Genomic DNA, 27,481 nt, shown 5'->3' on the forward strand with positions numbered 1-27,481 from the left:
TTAGGTCTCCACCTGTCCAGCCTCCTCCCCCCCACCACCAACACATGCACACAGACACACACACACGCATGCACACACACACACAAGTGGCCGTTTCTCCAGCTCCCCTGTTCCAGCCACAACAATAACAAATAACACACCTACACCTCACTGTTTTAGGTGCTTTAACCTCTCAACAACGCTGGGAGGCAGGTGGTGTCACCTCCATTTTATAGATGAGGAAACTGAGGCCCAGAGAGAGGAAGTGACTTGCCCAAAGCAGCCCATCTCAGATTCGCATCCAGGAGCCTGGCTCTAGCGCCTGCATGCTCAGCCCTTGCCTCCTCCCCTCCACCCCCACCCCCCACCCCCCCATCTCCCCTCCCCCAAGGTTTCTTGCATAGGGCCCCTCCTCCGCGGCAGCTCCGGGGTCCTGAGAGCTGCTAAATGCCCGTGCTGGGCCCATCAGAGGAGTCAGCTGCAGAGTTCTGGGAGGAGCCAGGCCTTGCACTTCTCTCTCCCCTCTAGATGGTTCCCAGGCAGGACCTGGGGGCCCCACTTGGAGGTCCCTAGAGGGTATGGGCTCCTGCTGAGGCAAGGGTCCTTGGGGAGTGGAGAGGGTAATTCAGGGTCCTGGTGCAGCCTAAGCTGACGTCCTCATGTCCACAGCCGGATGGCCCAGAAGGAGAAGGAGCTGTGCACTGGACGCAAGAAGTTCAACATGGACCCTGCAAAGGTAGGTGGCTGTGGAGGGCCCGGGCCACAGGATATGGGGACTGCATGGGAGCACCTGGCTGGTGTCCTCTCACTCCCCTCGGCTGACAAGACCCCTTTCCAGAGCAGGAAGCTGGGCCCAGCAGAGCTGAGCATCTTGTCCAGTGCCCCATGGCCAGCTGTGGCTGGGGGCCCCGTCTACTCTGAGGCATAAGCGCCCCGGGGCAGGAGGAGCCAGGAGCATGGAGGAGGCCTTGCACTTGGCCTAGTACCTTCCTCACTCCGGGCCTCCATTTCCTTCTCCATGAATGTGGTTTGGGACAGTGGAGCCCTTGGATCTGGGGCTCAGGCTCCAGAAGCAACTTCCAGCCCTGGGCTCAGGGAAGGCCAGTCCTGCGGTCCCACCACCCACCCCTCTGCTAGCAGGAGCAGCAGCTCAGGGCTGGGTTACCTCACTCCCCCACACCATTCCCAAGCCCCCTGGCCTCAGAGCAACCCCAGCCCCACCCCTCACCCCGCCAGGTGGCAGCTGGGCTTCCTTTTCTGAAGGGACCGAGACAGAAGGAAACTGTAGGCAGATACACTGAGGTGGGGTCAGGGCAGCCAGCAGAGAGCGCCAAGCTGGGGTCCCTGGAAATTTCTCGCTCTGGCTTAGAAGGCTCCCTGTCCGCATCGCAGGCCCAAAGTGTTACAACCATTCACCTCTCATGGCCACAGACCTCTGGACTCCTTCCTGCTCCCATCCACAGAGACCCCCACAGGCTCACACTCTCACCCCACCCAGCACCCGGGGTGTCCTCTGCATCCTCTGCCTGTCACTCGGCCCTCGTGGCCTGTGCCCACCTTCCAGCAGTGGAACACAGGGGAATCTTCACGGAGAGCCAGAGACCCTAACCTCCAACTCCTAAAACTAGGATGACAAACTCTGAGTGCCTCGGTGGTGAGGAGAGATGTTTGTGATATTGTCAAATCCGAAAAGCAGATTTAAATGCAACAGGCATGGTCTGAGCCCATTTTCATACAGAAAGGGAAGGAAGGTCACCACAATGGAAGCTGTCTGCCTCCAAGCGGTAAGGCCCGGACAATTTCCTCCCCTTTGGATTGAGCTGGTTTTTTCTAACTTTTATACAATAGACATAGATTACTTGTGTGAAAGAATGAAATGCTATTTTTAAATAATATGAGTTTCAGGGGAACAAAAGAAATGGCTGAATCATTGAATCTCAGAATTACAAATTCCTAGAATCACTGAAACATATAATCAAAGAATGTCAGACGGAAGGGGACCCTGGGGAGTACCCGGCATGAACCCGGTTCATGGCAGGAAGGCTGACTTTCTTTGCACGCCTCCAGTGATGGGGGACTCACCACCTCACAAAGGCAGCTCCTGTGAAGGAGGAGATCACAATTTCCCAGAACAGACTGTGTCAACACCAGAGTGCCAGGCTCTAAGGCTCTGGCCACGGGAGCTCCTTCCTCCCTTCCCCCTCCCAGGCCTGCTTCCATGCAGGAGCTGCTCACAGCTTCTCTGTACTCCCTCCAGGGTATCCAGTATTTCATTGAGCACAAGCTGCTGACCCCCGACATCCAGGACATCGCACGGTTCCTGTATAAAGGCGAGGGCCTCAACAAGACAGCCATTGGTACCTACTTGGGGGAGAGGTAAGAAGGAGTGGAGCCTTAGGGAGGCAGGAAATGAAGGTGTGCAGGTGTGTACAGGTGTGTGAATGTGCAGGTGAGAGGATGAATTATGTCAGGAAAGTCATTACTCCTAGGGCTTGAGGGACTCAGGGATCATCCCCTCCAGATTCTGAGTCAAAGCCTGACTGCCTTCATTCATTTAGTAATTTATTCAACAAATACATGTTGCTTAGGGTCTACTGTGTTCCAGGCACCATCCTAAGCCCTGGGTGTACACCAGTGAATAAGACAGACAAAACTCTCATCCTCAGATGTCCACACTAATGGGAGAGACCAGTCTCAATAGATGCAAAATATGTTGGAGAATGATAAGCTCTGTGGAATACAAATCAAGCAGGGAAAGGAAGTCAGAAATGCCGGGGACTGGCCAGGCATGGTGGCTGACACCTGTAATCCCAGCACTTTGGGAGGCTGAGGCGGGTGGATCACCAGGTCAGGAGTTCGAGACCAGCCTGGCCAACATGGTGAAACCCTGTCTCTACTAAGAATACAAAAATTAGCCAGATGTGGTGGTGGGTGCCTGTAATCCCAGTTACTCGGGAGCTGAAGTAGGGGAATCGCTTGAACCCGGGAGTCAGAGGTTGCAGTGAACTAAGATCAAGCCATTGCACTCCAGCCTGGGCAACAAATGGAGACCGAGACTCCATCTCAAAAAAGAAAGCAAAAGAAAGAAAGAGAGAGAGAGAGAGAGAGAAGAAGGAAGGAAGGAAGGAAGGAAGGAAGGAAGGAAGGAAGGAAGGAAGGAAGGAAAGAAGGAAGGAAGGGGGAGGAAGGGAGGGAGGGAAGGAAGGAAGGAGGGAGGGAGGGAGGGAGGAAGGAAGGAAGGAAGGAGGGAGGGAGGGAGGGAGGGAAGGAGGAGGAGGGAGGGAGGGAAGGAAGGAAGGAAGGAAGGAAGGAAGGAAGGAAGGAAGGAAGGAAGGAAAGAAGGAAGGAAGGGGGAGGAAAGGAGGGAGGGAAGGAAGGAAGGAGGGAGGGAGGGAGGGAGGGAGGGAGGGAGGAAGGAAGGAAGGAGGGAGGGAGGAGGGAGGGAGGGAAGGAAGGAAGGAAGGAAGGAAAGAAGGAAGGAAGGGGGAGGAAGGGAGGGAGGGAAGGAAGGAAGGAGGGAGGGAGGGAGGGAGGGAGGGAAGGAAGGAAGGAAGGAAGGAAGGAAGGAAGGAAGGAAGGAAGGAAGGAAGGAAGGAAGGGGGAGGAAGGGAGGGAGGGAAGGAAGGAAGGAAGGAGGGAGGGAGGGAGGAAGGAAGGAAGGAAGGAAGGAAGGAAGGAAGGAGGAGGAGGAGGAGGGAGGGAGGGAGGGAGGGAGGGAGGGAGGAAGGAAGGAAGGAAGGAAGACACTCTGGGCACCATAGGTTGGGGGCTGTGATTTAGAATAGTGTGGGCAAGAAGCGTCTCATGGAGAAGGTGACATTTGACCAAATCAGTACAGACATCTGGGGGAGGAGCAGTCCAGGAGCAGCAAGTGCAAAGGCCCTGGGGTCAGAAACAGGCTCAAGAATCTAGACTAGATGGGAGGAGAGAGGGAGGATATAGTGGATGAGGAGGTGAGGATCTGTGAGAGGGCTCTGGGCAAAGGACTGGTCTGAGGGGCGGGCAAGGGGATAGGAGTGAAGCTGGACCAGGGAGTCAACAGCCCTCTCCCCAGCTCCCAAGGACACCCCTCCCTCCTGGGGTGAGCAGGGCATGCAGATGGTGAGAAGGGCAACTTCCTGCTTCAGGAGCTGGGGAGAGGGAGGAGATGGGGGAGGTCAGCTTCTCTCCCTTGTACAGATGAGGAAGCTGGGACTGGGAAGGTCAAGTGGCTTCCGGGAGGTCGCCAGGTGGGAAGTTATAGGAAATGAGGAAGGCCTGGACTGAGGGCAGGCCGCTCCAAAGCCAGGGCTCCCCTACCGGGCCAGAGCAGCGCTGGTGAACAGTGAAGGTGTGTGTTTCTGCATGGGAGGACAAGGGTGTGCCCTCGGAGTGTGATATGGGTGGGACAGATGAGAACACACCAGATGGCAGCTGGACCCCATAAGGACAGATGTCTCTGTCCTCTCCCTCCCCCACTTCAACCCCCTCCAGGAGGTGGGGGCCAGCCAGTATCCAAGTGTGTCTCACCCTCCCTTCCGCCCCCTCCCCAGGGACCCCGTCAACCTGCAGGTCCTCCAGGCCTTCGTGGACTGCCATGAGTTCGCCAACCTCAACCTCGTCCAGGCCCTCAGGTGAGTAGTCCTGGATCAGGGTCCCAGCCCCAGTGGCTGGGGATGTCACGATCCACACAGCTAACAGCGCAAAGGGTTGGGAGCAAAGAAGAGGAGGCGAGGAAGAAGAATGACTTCATGATAGTACTGCCTCACAGAGCTGGGGTGGACCGCCTGGGAAAGGGCCTAGTTCCTTGCAAATACTGCCTTCTTGCTACGTTAGAATTCTATCACGCCCGTATTTAATCATTCTCATCATTATTGCTTTATTACGGTCATTCTCCTACTTTTTGGATTAGTGCATGTTTTATTTATTTTATAAGACTGCTTGGTAGGTATTCCATTTATTATCACTTATTAGCTTCTAATTAGGGTACCGTTGTTGGTACTCATTTTTACAGCTACAGAGGCAGTACAGTTATCAGTTTGAAGCACAAACTCTTGAGCCAGACTATACAGTTCAAATCCCAGCTCTGCTGCTCACCCCCATGTGACGTTGAGCAAAAGCCATATACACGCACAAAATACAAAAATTAGCCAGGCATGGTGGCAGGCACCTGTCATCCCAGCTGCTCGGGAGGCTGAGGTGCCTGTAATCCCAACTACTCGGGAGGCTGAGGCAGGAGAATCGCCTGAACCCGGGAGGTGGAGGTTGCAGTGAGCCGAGATCACGCCACTGCACTCCAGCCTGGGCAACAGAGTGAGGCTCTGTCTCACAAAAAATAAAAAGTAAACCTCCCTGTGCCTCAGTTTCCTCATCCGTAGAATGGGGATAATAATAGTACCAAGTTCATAGGGTTGTGAAGGCTAAATGAGCAAGGGTTTAGAATTGGTCCGCAGTAAGTGCTTAGTAAGTCTTGATGCTGCTCGAAAACTCAGATTCCAAGAAGGGGCATCTGATCTGGGCTTTGGAGGGTGAGTAGGAGTTTACAATACAGAGAAGGAAGAAGCCACCACCATCCAGTGTTCTCTAACTCCCAGCTCTTTAAGGGAGAGGGGTGGGTGACTTGGGAGTCTCCCATATTCATTCTTTCATTCATTCATTCACATATTCATTCATTCATTCATTCACTTATTTACTGAGCCATTGCTAGGGGCCCAGGACTATGTGAAGCCCACCAGGAAAGCGAGAGATACAGGCCCAGTTCTCACCCTCAGAGAACTTAGCTTGAAGCTGTGGAAACCATAAACTTCCAGAGCTAGAGGGAAGTCAAAATTCCAAGAAAGGGAGCCCTAGCAAGGGGAAACCCCTGCTTCACCCCTCCTCAACTGTGTCCCACAGCCAGATCTCAGAGCCCAAAGGCCAGGTGTGGGGAACCACAGACCCCGGGCCAGGCAAAAGCCGCCTTTCCAGCTGAGGCAGACTGGGCTGCCATCAGTGCTGGGATTCAGATATGCAGAGCGGGGCTTGTGCTTAGTTCCGTATTCTGCAAGAAAAGGCATTTCTTGGCTACCCCCCGCGTGCTTGGGACTCCATGGTACCAATCCCACTTCCCTGTGAGCCCAGATGACAGTTGCAGATTCCCCCATTTACAGGATACAGAGACTAAACCTGAGAGAGATAGGGCAGCTTGTCTGGGGCCCCTGAGAGCCCCCACCCACTCCACTGCCCGTGGCCCCGTTTCTCCCCCAGGCAGTTCCTGTGGAGCTTCCGGCTGCCGGGCGAGGCCCAGAAGATAGACCGGATGATGGAGGCCTTTGCCACTCGATACTGCCTCTGCAACCCTGGCGTCTTCCAGTCCACAGGTGCCAGGAGGGGAGTGGGACCCAGGGCTCTGGGACCTCTTCATCATTGCCAGGCATAGATTTCACAGACCCCCTCAAGCTTCCCCCAAGTACCCAGATCCTGGCAGCCCAGACCCCTTCATGATCCCTCGCTGAGCACCAACTTCAGTGCTGCTGGGTGCTTGTCTGACAGAGCTGCCTTGAGACACAGTTCTTAGGAGAGGAGGCAGGAGATGATAGCACAGGATGCTAAAGCTAAGGCAGCAGCACCCCTGTCTGAGGGCAGGAGTAGGGGAATCAGCATGTCCAAGATGGCTTCTCAGAGACAGTGAGGCCTGAATGGGGTTTTGAAGGATGAATAGGAGTTTTCCAGGAGGTTAAGGGGAGAAAGGGCCTTTTTGGCAGGAGTTTCAGTAGGAACAAAGGCCCAGAAGCATGAAACGGCCTGGGCAGGGTGTAGGGGCAAAAAGGGGCATAGAAGGAGATCCACAAAGGTCAGTCCTCCATAGCCCTCTCTCCCAGGGCTAACCCAATGCCCATGTGAAGACATCCAGAGGACAGAGTGGGCGAGGGACCATCAAGGCCAACTTGTCCTGGCCTCTTCTCTGGATCTAGTTATCATAACAACAATAACCAACCCTGTGTATTGAGTAATCCCTATGCACTGAGTGCTTTACACAGGCAAAATCACTCAATCATTTTTTTATTTTTTTATTTTTATTTTATTTTATTTTATTTTATTTTGAGAGACAGAGTCTCTCTCTTTTACCCAGGCTGGAGTGCAATGGCATGATCTCAGCTCACTGCAACCTGCACCTCCCAGGTTCATGCAATTCTCCTGCCTCAGCCTCCCAAGTAGCTGGGATTACAGGTGCCCACCACCATGCCTGGCTAATTTTTTGTATTTTTAGTAGAGACGGGGTTTCACCATGTTGGACAGGCTGGTCTCGAACTCCTGACCTCAGGTGATCCGCCCACCCCGGCCTCCCAAAGTGTTGGGATTACAGGCATGAGCCACCACCGCCGGCCAAAGTCACTCAATCCATACATCAACCGTTTGAGGTCAGTAGTCTTCTCATCCCTCCCTGACATATGGAATATAGCTTCAGAGAGATGAAATGACTTGTCTGCGAGCACGCCGCCTCCTGGCTCTGTCCATGGACAAACCTTCCAGCATATTTGCTCTACTTTGTAGTTAGATCTTAATTTAGTGTTTGCTTGTTTATTATCTGTCACAAGTCTAAAACAGCCTGCAAGGGCAGGGACCCTATCAGACTCATCATCAACGACTCCCAGGCCCACAGCACAGAGTATGTACTCAATAAATAGTTGTAGGTAGGAAAGAAGGCATCTTAAAGCACCAGATTTGAATCACGGTCCAATTACTTCTTAATTTTGTTGGGCATATAGCTTAACCTCCTGTACCTCGGTTTCCTCATCTGTAGAGTGGAAGTGACAACAGGACTTGCCTCATAGGTTAGGCATGGGGATGTGAGAGCTTAGCACAGGGCAAGCACCAACAATGCTCGGTGCCACTGCCATCAGAGATAGAATCATTGATGTTCCAGAACAGGCAGTTACTTCAAAGATTAGCCTCTGAATGTCAAGGATGGGGAAGCTGAAGGTCAGGGAGGTCACGTACTTCCCAAGGTCAACCAGAGAGTTGGAGACGCAGCTGAACTTCCCTGGCTCTGGATCCAGGGCCCAAATACTCGACAAAAGACCCTGCCAGAGTAGCAATCACCTCCCTCCCCAGCCATCAGCCCAGCCCTCCCTCCTGAGCACTTGAAAGTCTGAATAATGGGAGAGGCGCTGGGACTCAGGAGGAACGCCAGCAAGATTACAGAGCAGCAGTGGCTCAGCCCTGAACAGCGCTGCTAACAATGAGTGTTCTCTGGGTTCCGAGAGGCAGAGAATAGAGTGGGAAGGGGGCTGGAAGGGCTCTGCGGGGAGGAAGCCCCGGGCTGAACGAGAAGGAGGATTGAAGTGGAGAGGAGGGAAGGGAGGGCAGGCCTGGCAGGGGGTCCAGCAGGAACCAAAGCGTGGAGGTGGGAAGGGACTCAGAAAGACAGGCTGAGGATAGTTTAAGAGGGGGTGGGGACCAGCAAGAGTGGGAAGGGAGGGGAGGCTGGGCCTCAAAGCCCAAGTCAGGGGGACAGGGTGGACCTTCGGGGGCCTTGCCATGGCAGATTCTGGGCCCTAGAAGGGGCTGGGGCTGGGGCAGAGGCAGGGAGAGTGGCCAGGGCCAGAACTGTGACCGCTGTCCCCTCCGCAGACACCTGCTACGTGCTGTCCTTCTCCATCATCATGCTCAATACCAGCCTCCACAACCCCAACGTCCGGGACAGGCCGCCTTTTGAGCGCTTTGTGTCCATGAACCGTGGCATCAACAATGGTAGTGACCTGCCCGAGGACCAGCTGCGGGTGAGAGAGGCGCAGCCCACCCAGCCCGGCCCGGGGAATCCAGGAGGGACCTGTCTTTAGTGGACGGCCCGGGAGGGGCTCCTCTGAGATAGACAGCCTCCAGTGGGGACTCTGCTGATGTGGCCCACCCAGGCTGTCACTGTCTTGAGAGGCACCGTCACAAAGCACATTGGTGCTGAAACCCACCTGCCCAAGAGAGGCCCCCGTTTTGAGAAGGATGTCTGAGATAGACTACCCAGGAGGTCCACCCAGATTTAAGCCTTTGGGGGACTCTGGGCAGCCATCGTTCACATCTTCCCAAAAGGGTACCTCACACAGCCCAGGTCTACTTATTAGAAGAGAGATTTTTAGACGCTCAGCGTGTCAGGCCTGAAAACCCTCAGTCTCTGCTCTAGGCCCCCTGTCCCGTAGAGAGGAGGAAACTGAGGTCTCCCACAAGGCCCTACTTAAGCTGGGGAGCCAAGCAGGCGCCAAACCTCCAGTTGCTTCCTCAAATAGCCTGTACCCCTGCCACACCATGCCAGGCTCCGCGCCCAGCATGGGGGCCACAGGGATGAATCAACCACATACGCTGCTCTGACCAAGTTCAGGGTCTGGTGGGAGGACCGTACACATGTGAATTACAAGGCTGCATGATTCATGCCATGCTGGCTGTGGGGATGGAGCTCTGGAGACGCAGATCTGCTGTCACTGCGGCTGTCATTGCTCTGGGGGCAGGGAAGGGTGCCATCCTGGAAGTCTCCACAGAGGAGGTGACTTCTGAACTGGGCCTTGAAGGTTACATGGGAGTGTTCCCAAAGGAGAAGCTGGGAAATGAGATTTCATAAAGAAGAAGTGGCCAGAACGGAGCCGTGTCCTGGTTGGGGAAGGAGAGGTGTCCAGTGTGGCCAAGGTGTGGTATATATGCACAGTAGTGGGTGGGGCCAGAGTGTCCAGGGCTTCCAATGACAGCCTCAGGAGTTTGCCTGTTTCCTCCGGGCCACAGGGAGCCAGGGGGAATTTGTAAGAACAGGAAGGAGAGATTCAGAGCCTGGCTTAGGAAACATGAATGAACAAGTTCACTTCAAAGACTGGAGATGCTCCAGAGCCTCATGAGCTTCAATCTCCTCCATGGTCAGAGCCCAGCAGGGGAGGGGCGGAGGGGGCGCGAACACCACGTCCCAGCTCGGCACCGAGTATACCTATACCTCCTGCCTCCAAGGCTGGGGTGGATCCTGGATCTGGAATGATTCTGGTGCCCCCTCAGTGTTTGAGAACTGCCTCACCCTTAACCCACCTCTTGCCTGGTCCCAAGAGGAGAAAGGGCATCAGAGAGGAGCCACTCCATAGCATGAGAGCGTGAAAGCTGGTTGGAGCTCAGGTCTATTCCCATCTTCCCCATTTGCCTGCTAGGTGACCTTGGGCAATGACTCACCGGAGTCGAAGCCACTATCCCCTCTGCCGGGAGAGTGGGGATAATAATACCTGCTACGGGGAGTAACTGTTTTAAATGTTACGGGCAGAGACTGTGCCAGGTATATAATACCTGCCCCCTGCATGGCTCCCCAGCTAAAGTAGGGCCTGTGGCTTATGTCACTATTAAAAATAATTAATAATGAAAAAAGTCCCAGCACTTAGTAAAATGCCTGAAACATTTTAAAAGGCGTTTGAGCATTGGTGACTCATTTCATTTGGGGTCCTCATGGGGCTATGCGGGCACACCTTGTCTGGCAGGGAATGAGTTAATTACCTCCCAGCACTGGTCCTGCCGCTCTCCCAGGTGCCACATTATTGCCTCCAGCTCCCAGTGAGCCCTTTTCAGTATCTCCCTCCTTAGCTGTTTTTCCCAGTTCGAGCCTTTTGTTGATAATAATGCACCACATTTGTATGGAACTTGTAAGTTTCTTCTCACCAGGCTTTGGGGTCTATTATCTCAATTTAGCTACAAAATCTGCCCGGGAGGCCTAGGAAGCCCTTATTATCCTCTTTGGCAGCCCAGAGAGGCAGACACAGACTAGGGGAAAGAACGGAGCACCAGAGTCAGAACCACCTCCAGCCCCAGCTACCCCACTTTCTGGTTGTGTGACCTTGGGAAAGTGGCTTGACCTCTGTGAGCCCCCGTTCACAGGATTCGTGCAGAAGTGTAAGGTATTCAGCTAAGTGCCTGGTATAGTCGGAGTGGCTAATGAATCCTGAAGCTTCCCACACAGGCAGCTGCATGGATTTGGGGATCCTCTTGCCTTCTGTCTGGACCTTATTTTCCCCATATGTGAAGCAAGGATTCAGCTTTAAGCACCTTCAGACAGTCCAAGGTCACCACTTGGCAGAAGGATTCTCCAATTTGGGCCCGTTAAGTGAGGAGGACACATAATGCTTTTAAGTGACCCAATTTGCAAAATTAAGTCTACATAGATATGACCCAAAGAGAGGTCATCCCAAGGGTACACAGACCACAAGGATGCACAGCTGGGAAAGGCTGTGGAGAGGTGCACAGTGGTAGTCGGGGGACAGGAGGGTTGAACCAACCTTGCTCTGGCCATCCAGATGGGGCAGGGGGCAGAGTTCCCAAGAAGCTCAAGGCGAAGGCACAGTGTTCAGACTCACAGGGATGGGAGGTCAAATCCCAGCTCTGCCCTTATGTCTAGGTGACCTTGGACATGAGCCTCAGTTTCCTCATCTGTAAAGTGGGCTGATGATGCTGGCTTCATATCGTTTTCTGAGAAGCTGTCAGGCACCTGGCACTTGGCAGGCCTGGAGAAAAGCTAGGAGAGGAACTACCCATCCTGAGGGCTGTGGGAGGGGGAGCTAGGATGGAGGAGGCACAGGGGATGAGGCTATAAAGAACTCCACTCTCCGATGTCAAAGTTGGAGAAACTGAGGCCCAGGCAGGGTAACCGTCTCCCAGTTTCGTGCATCTTCTGCCATAGGCAGCCCTGCACCTCCTGGGTCCTTGCCCAGGCCCCTCAGTCAGAATGGACTGTGGACTGGGCACAGTGCTAAGTACTTTATGTTCGTATTAAGTCATCCCATCCCCAGTTTACAGCAGAGGACACTGAGCTCTATGAGAGGTAGCTGGCCAGAGGTCTCATAGTTGGAGTCCTGATTGGAACCCATGACTGACTTCAGAGCCTATCCCTCTGCAGAGGCCATAAGGCAAGACTTGGGGATGGAGGACTTGGCTGTGCTTTCCAGCTACCAGTTACTTCCTAGCTAAGGGAATCTCAATTCATGTCACTGAAAAGATCAGAGATCGATCTGCCTTCAGAAATGTTGGCTTCAGGCTCAGCTAGATCCAGGTGCCCAGTGACATCAGGGCCTGATCCAGTTGCCCCATCTCTCAACAACCCCCTCCTCTGTGTTAATTTCTCTCTTAAACCAGCTCTGCCCAGGAGTGGCAGAGATGGCCCGGCCTTCCTATGCCCTCACAGTCCTCCTCCTCAGTGGTTTCAGCTAAAGTCCTAAGATTAATGCTTATTGGCTGGCTTGAGCCTGAACTGAACTCCCTGAACTACAGCTAGCAGAATGAAATGCTCTAATCAGCCAGATGTGAGTCATTCACCCCCTCCTGGAACCTGGGGCTGAGGACCTGTGGGTGTCAACACTGCTGAGTGACCTGAACAGAACACAGAGGAGCAGAGACACCCCAGAGGGAAACTGGGGAGGTGGGGGTGGAGGGACCCAGAGTCAGCGGGGCCACTGGAAGGAGGAGGCCCTTGCATTTCTGCACATCCACCCAGCCGGGAGAAGACAGCTGGGCCCAGGGGTTTGGCGGCAGTGCGTGCAGGGCGTTTTCTTGCAGGAGAGGTTGGTGTTTACAGGGGACAGGAAATGTGGGTGAACTCAGCCGTTTTCTTTGCGGGGGCAGAACACACAGGCTGATACAGTGACCGCAGAAGCTGCTGGGTCCCCCTGTGGGTTTTGTGGCAGTCAAGACCCCCTGCGTGCCCCCCTGCCTAGCTCCTTGGGCTTGCAAATATCTGTCTGTGCTGCCAGCTTTGTTGATGGGGCCTTCCTGTTTCAGGCCCTTGTTCAACCAGCCAGTGCCACCTGGGAATTCCCAGGGATGCATGTAGGGACTTCCCAGAGAGAAACTGGTGCCCGCTCTTCCCCACCCCCATAGCCCCACAGCCAGACAGCCCAGGGAAGCCACTCCCAGCCCAGCCCTGACTCTGGACCCCTGAGCTCTGAGGTCAGAAAAGACCTTAAAGAACCAGCAAGCCCCATTTCTAAAACTTTGAGAGAATCAGGCAATATTTGGGAGAATTTTCATTTAAAATCTCAAAGAAGGCATCTGAATAGAAACATCTGAGCAGCAGCACACACAAACACAGCGAAAGGAAATGATTTCATCCTCTGAGACAATACTGCGCTTGCTTTTAATAAGCAGAAATGGACAGTTTAGACTGGTTCTCCAAACACTTGGAAATCTAGGCAGGTTGCTCATAGAACACAATATCTCATGGCAGGAGATTCAAAGCACACGGGGTGATCTGGCGCCAGCAGCCACACCTTGCCCACAGGGAACTTGCAGACCTGGCTTACTTACTTCCAGTGACATGCTTACTTCCAGTGACAAAGAGCTCATTACTCTACAAGGCTGCTCTCACACATGTCACCAGCTCTTACTGCCTGAAAGGCTTCCATGGAGAACTGCAGTCTGCTTTCTGGGAGCTCCCCAGACCCTACCCTGGCCCATCCAGAATAGGTCTGCTTAGGAGAGGGGTTTTTGAGAGTCACAGCCAGCATCCCACCCTGGGCTCTCCCTCAGCTGGGCCTCTCAACATGAAGTGGCCTATATCCTCCTCCCTGCTGGCTCCTCAGTGGCCCCTCAACTCAGGGACGTCCCTGCTGCTACACCTAAGCAAGAGAGGACCCTCCTCCCATGGCTTTTGCCAAAGTTGCTGTGCCCCAGAGACAGAGAGATAGAGAGAGAATACGTGTGTTTGTGTGTGTCTGTGTCTGTGTGTGTAAGCATGCATATATGTGTGTGAGCATGCATGTATATATGTGTGCATGTATATTGTGAGTGTGCATGCATGTATGTGTAAGAGTGCATGTATGTGTGTGCAAGCATGCATGTGTGTGAGCGTGCATGTATATAAGTGTGCATGTATGTAAGTGTGCATGTGTGTACATATATGTGTGAGTGTGTATGTATGTGTGTGCATGTGTGTGTGCATAACCATGCATGTATATGTGTGAGCATGCATGTATATGTGTGCATATATGTGTGAGAGCATGCATGCACGTGTAAGTATGCATGTATATGTGTGAGCATGCATGTGTGTGCACTTGTGTGTGAGTATGCATGCATATGTGTGTGAGTGTGCACTTGTGTGTGAGTGTGCATGCATGTGTGTGCATGTGTGTGCATGCATACAAGTGTGCATGTGTGTGAACGTGAATGTGTGTGCATGTGTGTGAGTGTGTATGTATGTGTGAGCATGCATTTTATATAAGTGTGCATGCATGTGTGTGAACGTGCCCGCATGTGCATGTGCGTGTGAGTGTGCACGTGTGTGTAAGCATGCATGTTTGTATATGTGTGTGTTTGAGGGGCTGAGCCCTGCTCACCTGCCCTACAGTAGCACAGAGGGAAGCATGACGGGGGTGACGGGGGTGGCGGGGAGGCAAGGCCAGGCCCAGGCTGAATGAAGGGAACCAGAGAGGGGCTCACCAAGAAAAACCCAGGGGCCACGATAAACTAACAGGTGAAGAAAGAGGATGCCTGCAGGTGAGTGACCTGCTCAAGGCCACACAGGCCAGGCCAGGCCTAGGCCTTGGACTCGGGCGGACTCACAGCCAGGTCTTTCTCTCCGTTCTCTTGGGGCAGAACCTCTTCGACAGCATCAAGAGTGAGCCCTTCTCCATCCCTGAGGACGACGGCAATGACCTCACTCACACCTTCTTCAACCCAGACCGGGAGGGCTGGCTACTCAAGCTGGGTGAGAGGCCAACAGACACACGTCGTCGCACGCACATTCACGCACGCGCGGGCACACATTGTCACACACACACTCATGCACGCGCGGGCACACATCGTCACACACACACTGATACATGCGCAGGCACACGTCATTGCATGCACACTTATGCACGTACAGACACACGACTGACACGAGGCTCACATGCATCCTGGGGGATGGAGTTGGACAGCCTCCAGGTCTCCCGGCCCCCAGTGCAGCCGTCTGCCTGCCCCATCCATCCGTCTGTCCTGAGAATGAAGGGAGCCAGTGGAGGGGGCTGAGCTGTAAGCCGGGCAAGAGGCAGACAGACCCACTGACAAACGTTTCAGCTGCAGTTCTGTTTCTCTGTCCCCAAAGGAACGGGGAGAGAAGTCATAGCAAGAAGTACCATTTGTTCAGAACCTACTGAGCTCAGGCAAGGTGCTGGACCCCCCTACAGCCGAACAGTAAAGCCAGGGATCTGCCTGAGGCCACACAGCCAGCCAGGGGCAGATTTGAGGGGGCAGAGGGTTAGGTGTCCCTAAGGAGGGGAGGAAGGATGACAGGATGTGGCTTAGAGGGAGGCTCCCTTCAAGCTGACTGGGGGCAGGGAGGACCTGCACCCTGCAGAGAGCAGCTGGGGTGGGTGCTGCAGTAACAGTGGCTGCACAGTCCAGCAGGGGAACCCCAGTGCCCGGCCATCTGCCCCTGCCTCCCACACACACTTCCTGAAGCTTCTCCAGCAGGGACAGCCCAGCCGGGGACAGCACCTTCAGGGCAGGTGAGGACAGATGCCTCACATTGAAGCAGAGGTCTTAACCTGGCTCACCTCCAGCAACGTTGAGCCTCCAGAACCTCCTCTCTACCAAGCCCTGTGCCAGTCCTGCCCAGTGCCCCCAGGAGCCCCCGAGTCCTCTGACTCTCCACACCACACCCCAGTCCATCCTCCTCCAGAGCACTTGGCCTCCTGTCCTGCCCCAGCCACGTGCTGTCTGCCCCTGAGAAGCTCTATGTCATAAATCCCAACTCACATGGGAGAGGGGGTCTCAGAGTCACACAGCCCTGGGCCCAAATCCCAGCTCCTCCACCCAAGTGCTGATGGTCAGGTTCTTCAGCCTCAGTTTCTGTAGCTGTAAGATGGGAAGAATGATCTCTGGGAGGGTTAAATGTGCAGCAAAATGGCCAAGAGTTGGGCTCTGGTACTAGGACATTGGGGTTCGAATCCCAGCTCTGCTGCTGAACCATGGGCAGGCAATTTTACCTCTCCATGACTGTTTCCTTGTCTGTAAAATGGAGTTAACAATGGTCCTCTCTTCATACATGGTTATGAGGATTAATAAGTAATATTTTTTAAAACCTCTAGAGCAGTGCCTAGCAAATGAAGGATGAAATGCATAGCACAGTGCCAGGCAGGGATCAAGCTAAGGAATGAAGCAATGGAACATGGTAGCCAGGAAGACCATTTCTAGGACCTGATCACAGAGACCACCCAAACGCCAGCTCAAGCAGCTCCAGGGAAGCCTGGGGGTGACAGGAGCCACTAAGTTTCTTGTCTGAGAAAGGGATGGATGTGGGGGAAGGTGTGGTGGACGAGGGTTAGGGCACTCAGCTGGGGGTCCAGGGGAAAGCATCCGAGGCCCTGCCCTTCCCTGGGGGAGGTGTCAGTGACCCAGGAGGAGGACTGACCAGCTTGCTACATTGGCCTTGCGCAGGGGGCCGCGTGAAGACGTGGAAACGGCGCTGGTTCATCCTGACTGACAACTGCCTCTACTACTTCGAGTTCACCGCTGTGAGCAAGGGTCCCCTGGGCCTTCCCCCGCCCCCGCCTCTCCCCGCACAACTCCCTTCCCAACGCCCACTGAGCAGTCGACTAACACAGCTTTGGATCCTTTGAGATCACTCAGTTCCCCTCCACGCCCATTTTACAGATGGGGAAAACGGGTACACTGAGGAGAGACGGGCCAAGGTCCTAGGCAGAGCCCAGGCTTAAAGCTGGGCCTCCTAACTTCCAGCCAGAGCTCTTCACATGCTGCTTCTAACTTCCATCCCCCCATGACTGGACAGTCTCGGAAGACGAGCACGCTCCTCTTTGAGTTTGGGGAACCCCACACATTCACGCCCTGCCTTGGGCCTCAGGGTTCCACTTCCTGACCCTGACCTTCCTTCCCCTTTCCCTGTAGGACAAGGAGCCACGGGGAATCATACCACTTGAGAACCTCTCCGTGCAGAAGGTGGATGACCCTAAGAAGCCAGTAGGTGTTCAGGCTGGGGGGCTTAGAGGCTGGAGTCACTGGGAAATTTCCTAAACAGAACGTGGCGAGAGGGCCTGAGGCTGGGCTCTCCAGGAAGCTAGGCTGTGTCCCTCACACCTTCCCTATGGCTCAGGGCTGCCTTCTCTCCCTCCTGGGCCCATGGACAGTGGGAAAAGATCAATGTCGGTCCAAGGACGTGGTTGTCCCCTGTTGTCCCACACAGCCCGACTGGCTGGATGGCCCTGCGTAAACACCACTCCATTCAGAACCTCAGTGAGCCCACCTTTCACATAGAGACTTTAGGGAGGATGGTAGATTCAGGAGCCTGGCACAGACAGAGTGCTCAGTGTGGGAGGAGCAGCTCCTGCCCCTTCGCCTGTCATAGGGCTGTCATGCTGATCAGGGACACCAGCATCTGAGCCTCCTGGAGAGCTCACCCAGCCTCCCTCTCTTCCCACCCCTGCCTGGCCACCTCTCCACAGTTCTGCCTGGAGCTCTACAACCCCAGCTGCCGAGGCCAGAAAATCAAGGCCTGCAAGACCGATGGCGACGGCAGGGTGGTGGAGGGCAAGCACGAGTCCTACCGGATCTCAGCCACCAGTGCCGAGGAGCGTGACCAGTGGATCGAGGCCATCCGGTAAGGGGTGCCCAGGTCTGGGGATGGCTTTCCATCACCTTCCAGAAGGCCCTGCTTCTTTTGGGTCTTACTTCCTTTTCTGTAAAGGGGGCTAACTCCAGTCTCTCCCTCCTGTTTCTGGCCAGCAAACCCCTTCCACCCGTATTCCACGGGCACTTTCTGTGTGCCCCAGGACACAGGGAAGGGAGAGACCCACTGCATGGGGTTGGTGGGAGAATAGAGCAAAAAGCTGCATATAAAACTCTTGCCCCGCCCTTGCCTGGCACATGGTGAGTGCTCTTGTTGGCTTCACTATCCAAAGTGGCCTGGGAAGGACCTGGTGGAGGTAGAGGGAAGGGCTTTCCAGATAAACTTCCAGGTAAAAGGACCGGTGTGGGCAATCAGCAGGCAGCCTACCTGCACAGCATCCCGGAGTCCAAATGAGGCTAAGCAATGTGGGAGCTGAAACTGCTGAGCATGGCAAAGCCACAGCCACTGTGGTGAAGAGCTTCGGTTTCTCCTGGGGCACAGGGGAGCCATAGACTGATAAATAGGGAGGGGTGGCTGGGTGAGGAAAGCCAAAGTGTAGGGACTGGTTCTGTGGTGCCACCAACAGGAGAGACACGAGGAAGATGCACCTGGTAAAGGGCAACATGGCAAACCTGCTCAAGGCTTGACTCTGAGCCAGCCCAAGACATTGGTGAGGGTGAGGCCTGGTGGCCAGAGGAAGGCAGAAGTGGTTGCTGGGCAGGGGCCGTGTCCCGGGCACTTGCAGGGTCTTTTCACCTGGGCCTTGCAGTGGAACAGCCTGTGAGGCTGCCAGGCAGACCCATTCTCACCTCCATCTTACAGATGAGGAAACTGAGGCCCAGAGATGGGAGGGACCCGCCCAGGCCACAGAACCAGGGACAGAGCAGGGTCCAACAGGCAGGTCTGCCAGCTCCACCCCAAGCTCTTCCCATTACCTTCCGAAGGTCTACAATGGGAGCCTGGAGAGGGGACCAGAGACATTTGGGGATAGAATTCCCAAGGCTCTCAGCTCTTGATCAGAGGCCTCACCCACTCTGGCCCTGCCCATGGGACACTGAGCTAGGCTAGCAAGGCTGGCACAGCCCTTGTTGAGGCCATCTGGCTTTTTCCCTGCGGCAGAGCAGGCTGACACCTCCCTGGGAGTCTCATGCCCCTGATACAAGCCCTGAGAGACCAGACCCCCTTGACGGCCAGTTCAGCCCTAAAATCTTTCCTCCCACTCTCATTCTAGAGCCAGCATCACTCGTGTCCCCTTCTATGACCTGGTCTCTACTCGGAAGAAGAAGATTGCCAGCAAGCAGTGAGGTTCCTGGAGGTGGCACTGGGGTCTGGTCATCCTGAGAGTCCCATTGCCTGCAGTGCCTGGAGGCCCACCTCCCACCCCAGCACACTCTTTTAGGCCACAGACATCACTGCTCTCCCCCGTTACCTTGAGCTGACTCTAGTGGGGAAGGCAGAGCTCAGGAGGGTGGGTGGGAGCTATAGCGGGCTGAGTCCAGCAATGAGGCCCCCTGGCCTGGGCACCCAGCTGAAAGCCCCTGCCCTATATGCACTACAGGAAGGGGTGATGAGAGCAGCCAGAGGAAAACTAGCCCCAGAATGCTGGATCTTCTCTTCTCTCTGGACCTCCATGTCCTCGGCTCTGAAGGAGCTCTCTGCACTCAGATGCTCTCAGCCCTCAACGTAGAAGGAGCTGTGGGGTCCCTAAGTGCTTCTTCTCCCTGGCAAGGCTCTTCCTTTTCAGAGGTATCTCTGCCAGCCCCTCCCTTGCCCTCAGGTTGGGCTTGACCCTCTGCCTGAGCAGAGCTCAGCACACACACAGCTCAAACCCACGGACAGGACCGCAGGACAGAACTCCGGGAGCACTGCCCTAGGAGCCCGGACCGCACGAGCTCAGTCCCAGCTCCACCTCTGACTCGCTGTGTGCCCTCTGCCAAGTCATGCCCATTCTCTAGTTCTTGCAAAACTGCAGTGTTCGGACTAGAAATCTCTTGGCCCCTGCTAGCCCTGTGCCCCAGCTTTCAGCTGGAGACGGCAGCCCTTGTTTATGGAGCCGGGGCAGACCCTGGGTTCAAGGTTGCTGGGGAGAGAAGAGCACTATAGACTCCACCTTCAAGGATGTTCATTTTGAGGAGAGGAGCAGGTGGGACCCTCGAGAAAATGACGGAAAACATCCCAGACAGATGGGACTCAAGCAGGATGGGTGCTATATCCAAGAAGCCAAGAAGAGAGAGTTTTGTGCCCTGTGGTTACCAGGAGGGCTGCCTGGAGGCAGTGGCTGAGCCAGCAAGTAACACAGAACTCATGCTTGGAGAGGCAGAGTTTTGGCCATGGCTTTCCTTCGAGACCACTGACCAGCAGTTCCATGGTGATAAGGGGCAGACCGGCAGGTCCCAGCATCTCGAGACCCTCTGCAGCAGTATCGTCAGAGTAGAGCTGACTTCCAGTGCCCGAGCAGCCAGCTCTGCCTCCAGGGAGGCCTGCCTGGAGGAGGAGTCCACTAACAGGAAACACTTCTCACCCCCTCACACAGGCCCAGGGGAGCCCCTAGAGGGAAATTCCTTGGCGGGGGAGCAGGAAATGTGGTCGCCTCTGCCCCACTGCCAGCCTGAGTAAGCAAGGAAGCAGGTGGATCCCCCAGAAGGAACCGCAGCTCGCGAGGCGCCTCTCCTCGTCCCCACCCGCCTCCACATGTGCACACCTTCCACAGGGTCAGGATGGAGTAACTGCCTTGCGAGGTGGTGAGACTCCTGTCTCTGGAGAGCTGCAAGCACCCGGTAGTGATATTGCCCCAGACAAGGTCTGGGTTGGGCGTCTGCAGGAGGAGACCTTGTGGGACATTTGAGGACATCCACAGAGTCTTGTCAGCCTGGGAACTAAGCCCTGCCTCTGTCACCTCATTGGTCCATGAAGGAGCAGCCAGGGGTGGTGGAAGGAGCACTGGGCTAGGGGTCAGGGGTCAGAGATTCTGTCCTGCCCCTGGGATACACTGGATACTCCCTTAGTCGACTCCCTTCCCCTCTCTGGTCCTCAGCTTCCTCCATCATGGAGGGGATGGCATCATGGATTTTCTGGGCATAAATGGCTATTCTGAGAGTCACTCCAAAGAGAGAATAAAATTCATGATCCAACTTGTGAGTGGGCTCACAGAGTGAGCTCTCTGTGACTGTGGCTGCCACCTTGACCCCACCTGGGCCCTCCACCTCCGTCCCTGTCCCAGTGGAGGAAAGGAGGACCAGGCAGGGAAGCTGGTCACTCAGAGGGCTCTAGGACGCCATCCCCGGGACATTGGCACAGGAGCCATCACCAGGGGCTGGACAGCCAATGGGGCTTCCACAAAGCAGGGGTAGGCAAGCTGGTTCTGACAAGCCCATGGAAAGGCAAAAGAACTTTCCAGCATGCAATGCTGTCTAAAGAAAGAAAGAGCCACTGCCGGCCAGGCATGGTGGCTCACGCCTGTTATCCCAACACCTCGGGAAGGCCAAGGTGGGAGGATCCCTTGAGATCAGGAGCTCGAGACCGGCCTGGCCAACGTGGTGAAACCCCGTCTCTACTAAAAATACAAAAATTAGCTGGGTATGGTGGTGGGTGCCTGTAATCCCAGCTACTCAGGAGGCTGAGGCAGGAGAATTGCTTGAACCTAGGAGGCGGAGGTGTCATTGAGCCCAGATGGCGCTACTGTATTCCAGCCTGGGTGACAGAGCAAGACTCCATCTCAAAAGAAAAAAAAAAAGAGCCGGGTTTGGTGGCTCACGCATGTAATCCCAGCACTTTAGGAGGCTGAGGCGGGCGGATCACCTGAAGTCAGGAGTTCGAGACCAGGCTAGCCAACCTGGGGAGACCCAGTCTAAAAATACAAAAAATTAGCCAGGTGTGGTGGTGCACGCCTGTAATCCCAGCTACTTAGGAGGCCAAGGCAGGAAAATAGCTTGAACCTGGCAGGCAGAAGTTGCAGTGAGCCGAGATCATGCCACTGCACTCCAGCCTGGGCAACAGAGTGACACTCGAAAGAAAAGAAAAGAAAAGAAGGAGAAAGAAAAAGAAAAAGAGCCTGCTGCCATGGGAGGTGAGTAGTAAGTTCCCCGTTGCTGGAGGAGTACAAGCACTGCTACTCCAAGGATCACTTGGCGGGTAATAGAGGAGCTTGAATTCAATAACCTTCATTTATTTGTACATCCCACAAATGTTTGTGGAGCACCTACTGTGTGCCAGGCACTGTCCCAGACACTGGTATAACAAGGCAGAATCCTTGCCTGCATAGGACTTACATCCCTGCAGTCCTGAGCACATGCTGTTCCAGAGGGGGCAGAGCAGGCAGTGGAGGGCTGGGCTGGGCTGGGCAGAGGGCAATCCAGGGAGGCTTCTCTGAGGACGGTGCTCGAGTGTTGGTAGCCAGGCCGGGAACAGGACACACACCTGATAATGCAGTGAGCTCACTTCATGTCTGCCCCACACAGAACTGCGAGCTCCTTGTGGGCCAGACCGTGCACCTGCTCAGTGCCCAGCACACAATAGATGCATAATAACTGCTAGTTCACCTGAAGTTAACTGATAAAAGGCCCTCTGGGTCTCAGCATCAGCAGGTGCAAATGTCCGGAGGCCTCGAGAGCTATGAGAACATTGGTGCCTCCAGGAGATGCAGGAGTACCTGGAGAGGCCACATCACAAGCCAGGAGCATGGCGAGCTGGGCTCTGACTCACTGGCCCCCTGAGTCTCTCCAGGGCATCTCTGCTCACCTTCCTGCCATTCTGCCGCTCCTTGCTCTGGTCAGCAGGGGGCTCCCACCACACGTGGATAAGAGGTTTCAACACCACAGCCAGACTGGGTCCCAGGACTGACCGGCTGTCCCTTGCAGGGATGGGATCTCTGTCCACAGTAGAGCCCTGGCCTGGACATCCTAAAGGGGGAGGCACCTGATCTACCAGGGCCCAAGGGCTCGAACAGCCCAGTAGACACCCATGGACACAAACAAGCATGGGCCTCCCTGCCACCCGTGCTGGGCACAGTCACCCCGCTGGGGCTGGCATTGGGCCTGGCACTGGGAGACTCTCGTACTCTGGCTTTCTGGCTGTGGGGCCGCGAACGAGTTGCTTACCCTCTCTGGATGGGATTTTCCTCCCTGAGGGGTTGGGCCAGGTGAGTTCCATGATGAAAACTTTGAATGGGGACTTCCACATGCAAAAGGGGCCCTTGAGGGTCTCAGGCCCCAGTGCAACACAGCTCCTGCCCTGGGAGGGATGGCAGGGGAGAAAGATGAGCAGGTACCATGAAAGCCATTACTGTGAGAGGGCACGGGGGTGGGGGTGGCAGCGGCAAGAGCCACCCAGAGGGCCACGGTGAAGGCTCACCTCTCCCCTGTGTCTTAAACAGGTTTCCCAAGCTCTCTGAGCCTCAGGTTTCCCATCTACAAAAGGGAAATAATTAAATATATGTAAAACGCTAAGAACAGCGTTGGGCAGCTCCTGGGATGTTACGTGCTACTATTATTATGATCACAAGGCAGACTGTGGGCATGCATTCATGGAGCTACAAAAACATGGAGTTGGGGCCATTGGAGGGGGCAAGATTCATGTGGGCAGTGGGGCAGTGGGGGAGATCTGGGAAGACTTCTTGGAAGAGGTGTGCTTAGGAAAGATAAGCCAAGTGGAGGCCTCAGCCTTCCAGCCAGTGGGGCCAGTAGGAGACAGGACAAGGATGCAGGTCAAGGCAAGGTATTTCTGGAACTCCGTTGGGCCCCAAACACAAGCCCCAGTGGGTCAAAAGAATGCAAGGTTGAGGGAGGCTGGATGCTGGCTGGGACTGAGCTACGTGCACAGTGCAGGATCCTTACAGCTCTGGGGCCGCAGCTGTGGCTGCATGAAGCTCTGAGTGGGACATCCAGTAATGTGGCTGCTGAACGGAGACATCACAGCCTGAGGGAGGACTAACTTGGCACAGAAGGCTCTGGGTTGGAATAGACCAGGGCAGCGGGGCTTGGAGAAGGCAGAATGGGCCCCTGCCAGGTACCTGGGGAGGAGGAGCCCCTCCATCTTGAGGCCTGGCACACAGAGCTGCCGGGGGACAGGAGATGGGGGCAGGCAGCCCAAGTCTAGTGGCAGGTGTGAAAGACCTGGAGAAATTGATTTATTAGGACATGAAAGGAGCTAAATATGTTTGCTGGCTCAGCAATGACTCAGGCTTTCCCCAGGGGTCTGCAAGGGTGAGCATCAAAGACAGGCCTGCTCCCACCAGGACACTGGCAGGCTCCAGCCCCTCCTTCCCTGCAGTGGGAGGACCACCTCCTACCCCAAGTGTCCTGAGAGCCTGGCCTCTGAGGGGTACCAGAGACCCAGCCACTCACACCTGCATGCCCCCCAACTCTCCAGACTGTACCCAGAATGGCTGAAGAATGAAGCCAGAGAGTGAGACACATCTGGGTCAAAATCCTGACCTTGTCCCAAACTGCCATGTGAAGCTGGCCCAGTGGCAGACCCTCTCTGGACCAGTCCCCACGAGTCAGCTCCACCTCCCTCCCTGTCTGGCAATGTTGACCCATCCATTTCGGCTTCTTCCTGACAGCACAGCCTCCTCTGCCCAAGATCCACCAACCACCCTCCAGGAGAAAAGCCAGACTCCGCAGGGCCTCGCTGGGGAGAGCAAGCTCTTCCCGTGGCAGTTCCAGGCCAGGCGCTGGGCTCTGGAGAAACGTGGGCGAATCTGGTCTGCAGGCAGGGCCAGCGGAGGAGGAAGAAATGACCTTGCGGTGAGGAGTGACAGTAAGGATGAGGGAAGGGGGGCTGTGGGGCCTGGGGAGACCAAAGCACAGAGACCCCACCCAGGAGTCTGGCATATTTGAGAAGCGGTGAATTCTTTGCTGGACCTGGAGGAGGCCTGCCTGGAATAGCGGGACTTGGAATAGAACGGAAGCGGAGCCACACTGGTCAGCCTGCATGGGTGACTTTACCAGGACGATGACGGGGAGCCAGGGAAGGGTTCAAAGCAGGAGAGAGACTCTGCTGGAGGCCATCTGGGGATAGCCCCTCAGATTGACCACTCAAGGGATGGATTAAGGAGGCTAGGTGGGCCACAGGGGGCTGGAGAAGGTGAGGGAGGAACAGAGCGGTTGCTGAACAGGAGGAAAGAGGCTTGAAGGGCCTCCGGGACTAAGACTTGTGGGAGGTGACAGCATTCCCCAAAACAGCCCAGCAAAGGGCAGGTGGGGGGAAGGAGTTGGGAAGAGGGGAGGTGAACAGGTCACACTGTGTCAGAGGGGCAGCAGGGCCTCCCCATGGACACCTTCAGCTGCGAGTTAGACAAGCGCCCTGGGCTCAGCAGACAGCCCTTCCCACCTCCTCTTCCGCCCCCTCTTATCTCCTCCTCCTCTCCCCCCTCCCACCTCTCCCACTTGCCCCTCCCTCCCCTGTCTACCCGATTCCACCCCCTCCCACTTCTTGGCCATTTAGTCTTGGCTCAGTGGTGTGTACTGGCAGGCACCTGGGTCCTGGGGTCCACCTGCAGGCCTGGGTTCCAATCCAAGTGTGTGGGTTCTTAACAGCACGTGACCCTCAAAAGTAACTCACAAAGACCCAGGTTTGCCCTGGACACCCCTGCCCACCCCCACCATGCCCAGCATCAATATGTCATGGCCAAAGCCGCCAACCAGGGAGCACTCACTAAGGCCAGCGCCTCCCGCTACATGCTGTCTTCTAACCTTCCACACTCCCTAAGCAGGCGTGACTATCCTCACTTTACAGAGAAGGGCCGCAGGCTCGATCTGGCCCAGCCGAGAAGGACCTGAGCCGGCATGGAACCAGCACTATCTGATTTGTTCTGATTTGAAACCTGTGTCAGGGCGGCCACAAACTCATCATCCATAATAGGCCCTTCCTATGAGTGCTAGAATCTGGATTTCAGGGGATGCCAGGACAACAGGCACAAACCAGGATTGCTCCAGGCACCCCAAGACATATGTCTGATATGACCCTAGATATCAGACATATGCACAAGGCGCAGCAAGGAACTGGGGTCACTCTGGGTGGTCCTGTGGACTGGAAGAGTTGTGCCCCGTGGCTGCTTTATCCTGGAGAAGGAAAGGACAGCTGTTTCCTCCGGCTCAGCCTCTACCACTACCAATTCACCCAGAGAACTTTTCTCCATGGTGAGTCTCCCCAAGTCCTACCCCAAAGTGGCACTGTGTGGACTGACACTAAATTGGGTAAACCTGGTCTACTGCATGCCCTCAGCAGATATTAGCGGTCACTGTTACGTTCTTGATGGAGTCTCCCTTGAGAGGGCTGAGATCAAGGACTCTGAACAGGACAGAAGCATGAAAGGTAATGGGGGCTGTCTATGCCATCCTGCCAGCTCTCCTCCTGCAGGAAGCCCTCCCTGACCACCCCTGTCCCCAGGGCTCCTTTAAGACTACAGAGCTTTCACAATTTGGCTTTTGGTGGGGTGGCTTCCTCGTCTGAGGTTGCAAGGCTCAAAGTTTTTGTTCGGCTGCCGAACGCCAAGGCCTACAAGCCCTCTCCTTTTCCATCCTTCTCCACTTCTGTACAGGTCCCTCCAGCCCCATCCAGAAATGCCCTGGCCTATAAAAGCATCCTTCCTGTTCTTTCATGAGGAAACCAAAGTTCACAGACATTCAGGGACAAGCCCTAAATCACCCAGCACAGAGGCTCCATGAAGAAGGCCGAGGCAAAAGGTGCTGGCATTTGTAGAACATACTTCATCTCATCCTCCCAGGAGCCCACAAGGTAAACAGGATTATTCCCATTTAACAGACGAGGATGTGGAGGCTCAGGAGAGCTTGTGACTTGCCCAGAGTCACACAGCCAGGAACAGGCATCTGATCCGATTGTTAAGGCCAGGAGGACCCACTGGCCGGAAGGCTCCAGCAGAAGGGGAAGATTAATTCTGTGACCTTTCCAGTCCCTTTGATCCTTTGAAGCTAAAGCTTAATTCTTCTCTTTCTCCTTCCCCCAAGGGATTTTTAGTTCATAAATAAGAGCCCAGAGGGGACCAACCTTTGATCCAAAGAAATGATTTTTTAAGAAAACATCCCCTATTTAAAAATTAATAAAACATGCTCATTGCAGAAAATTGGAAAGCGCAATGAAGAGGAAGAAAAATCTTAGACCAAAAAACGAATGAGATCATGTCCTCTGTTGCAACATGGCTAGAGCTGGAGGCCATTATCCTAAGCAAACAAACATAGACCGGAGCAGAAAACCAAATACCGCATGTTCTCACGTATAAGTGGAATCTAAACAATGACGACACATGAATACCAGGAGAGAGACAACAGACATTGGGGCCTTCTGGAGGGTGGAGAGTGGGAGGAGGGAGAGGATTAGAAAAAAATACCTGGTGGGTACTATGCCTATTACCTGGGTGACAAAATCGTCTGTATACCAAACTCACATGGCAGTTGATCTATATAAGAAACCTGCAGATGTATCCCAAACCTAAAAGTTTAAAAACAAATAAACAAAAGAAAAAACTAGACCAAGAATTCCTCTACCTGATATTTTTGTAAACATTTCTTTTTTTTTTTTTTTTTTTTTTTTTGAGGCGGAGTCTCGCTCTGTCGCCCGGACTGGAGTGCAGTGGCCAGATCTCAGCTCACTGCAAGCTCCGCCTCCCGGGTTTACGCCATTCTCCTGCCTCAGCCTCCCGAGTAGCTGGGACTACAGGCGCCCGCCACCTCGCCCGGCTAGTTTTTTGTATTTTTAGTAGAGACGGGGTTTCACCATGTTAGCCAGGATGGTCTCGATCTCCTGACCTCGTGATCCGCCCGTCTCGGCCTCCCAAAGTGCTGGGATTACAGGCTTGAGCCACCGCGCCCGGCCTGTAAACATTTCAGAATATTTCCAGCACACCTCTACGCTTTATGTGTTATGTCTCTGCTATGATACAGCAAATGCAGTTTTGTAACCTTAACACTTAAGCCTTTTTTT

At 54.7% G+C, this 27,481-nt stretch overlaps 1 protein-coding gene and 1 long non-coding RNA gene across 6 annotated transcripts in view; both read left to right on the forward strand.

Annotated features, from left to right (window-relative positions):
* CYTH4 (cytohesin 4) overlaps positions 1-20,678 on the forward strand; it is a 33,177-nt gene extending 12,499 nt beyond the window's left edge. The window contains exons 4-13 of one of the 2 annotated variants that reach the window (XM_010389199.2): positions 649-715; positions 2,237-2,355; positions 4,512-4,592; positions 6,205-6,317; positions 8,572-8,720; positions 14,533-14,644; positions 16,357-16,433; positions 16,825-16,896; positions 17,379-17,533; positions 18,774-20,678. In XM_010389199.2, coding sequence (XP_010387501.1) covers positions 649-715; positions 2,237-2,355; positions 4,512-4,592; positions 6,205-6,317; positions 8,572-8,720; positions 14,533-14,644; positions 16,357-16,433; positions 16,825-16,896; positions 17,379-17,533; positions 18,774-18,846 — 1,018 coding nt within the window. In that variant the 3' untranslated portion in view covers positions 18,847-20,678. The remainder of the gene's footprint in view (positions 1-648; positions 716-2,236; positions 2,356-4,511; positions 4,593-6,204; positions 6,318-8,571; positions 8,721-14,532; positions 14,645-16,356; positions 16,434-16,824; positions 16,897-17,378; positions 17,534-18,773) is intronic. The other variant, XM_030914207.1, reaches the window with a different exon arrangement.
* A 567-nt stretch (positions 20,679-21,245) lies between these two features.
* Positions 21,246-27,026, forward strand: LOC115892683. Of its 4 annotated transcripts, XR_004052567.1 has the most exons (4): positions 21,246-22,679; positions 24,102-25,680; positions 25,769-25,855; positions 26,082-27,026. It is a non-coding gene; the product is annotated as an uncharacterized LOC115892683 (long non-coding RNA). The 4 variants fall into 4 exon arrangements; XR_004052566.1 differs by having other exon boundaries at positions 24,102-26,278; positions 26,621-27,026; XR_004052565.1 differs by having other exon boundaries at positions 24,102-25,855.
* The last annotated feature ends 455 nt before the right edge of the window (positions 27,027-27,481 follow it).

Source organism: Rhinopithecus roxellana, chromosome 13, assembly GCF_007565055.1.
Source record: "Rhinopithecus roxellana isolate Shanxi Qingling chromosome 13, ASM756505v1, whole genome shotgun sequence".
NCBI lineage: Eukaryota > Metazoa > Chordata > Mammalia > Primates > Cercopithecidae > Rhinopithecus > Rhinopithecus roxellana.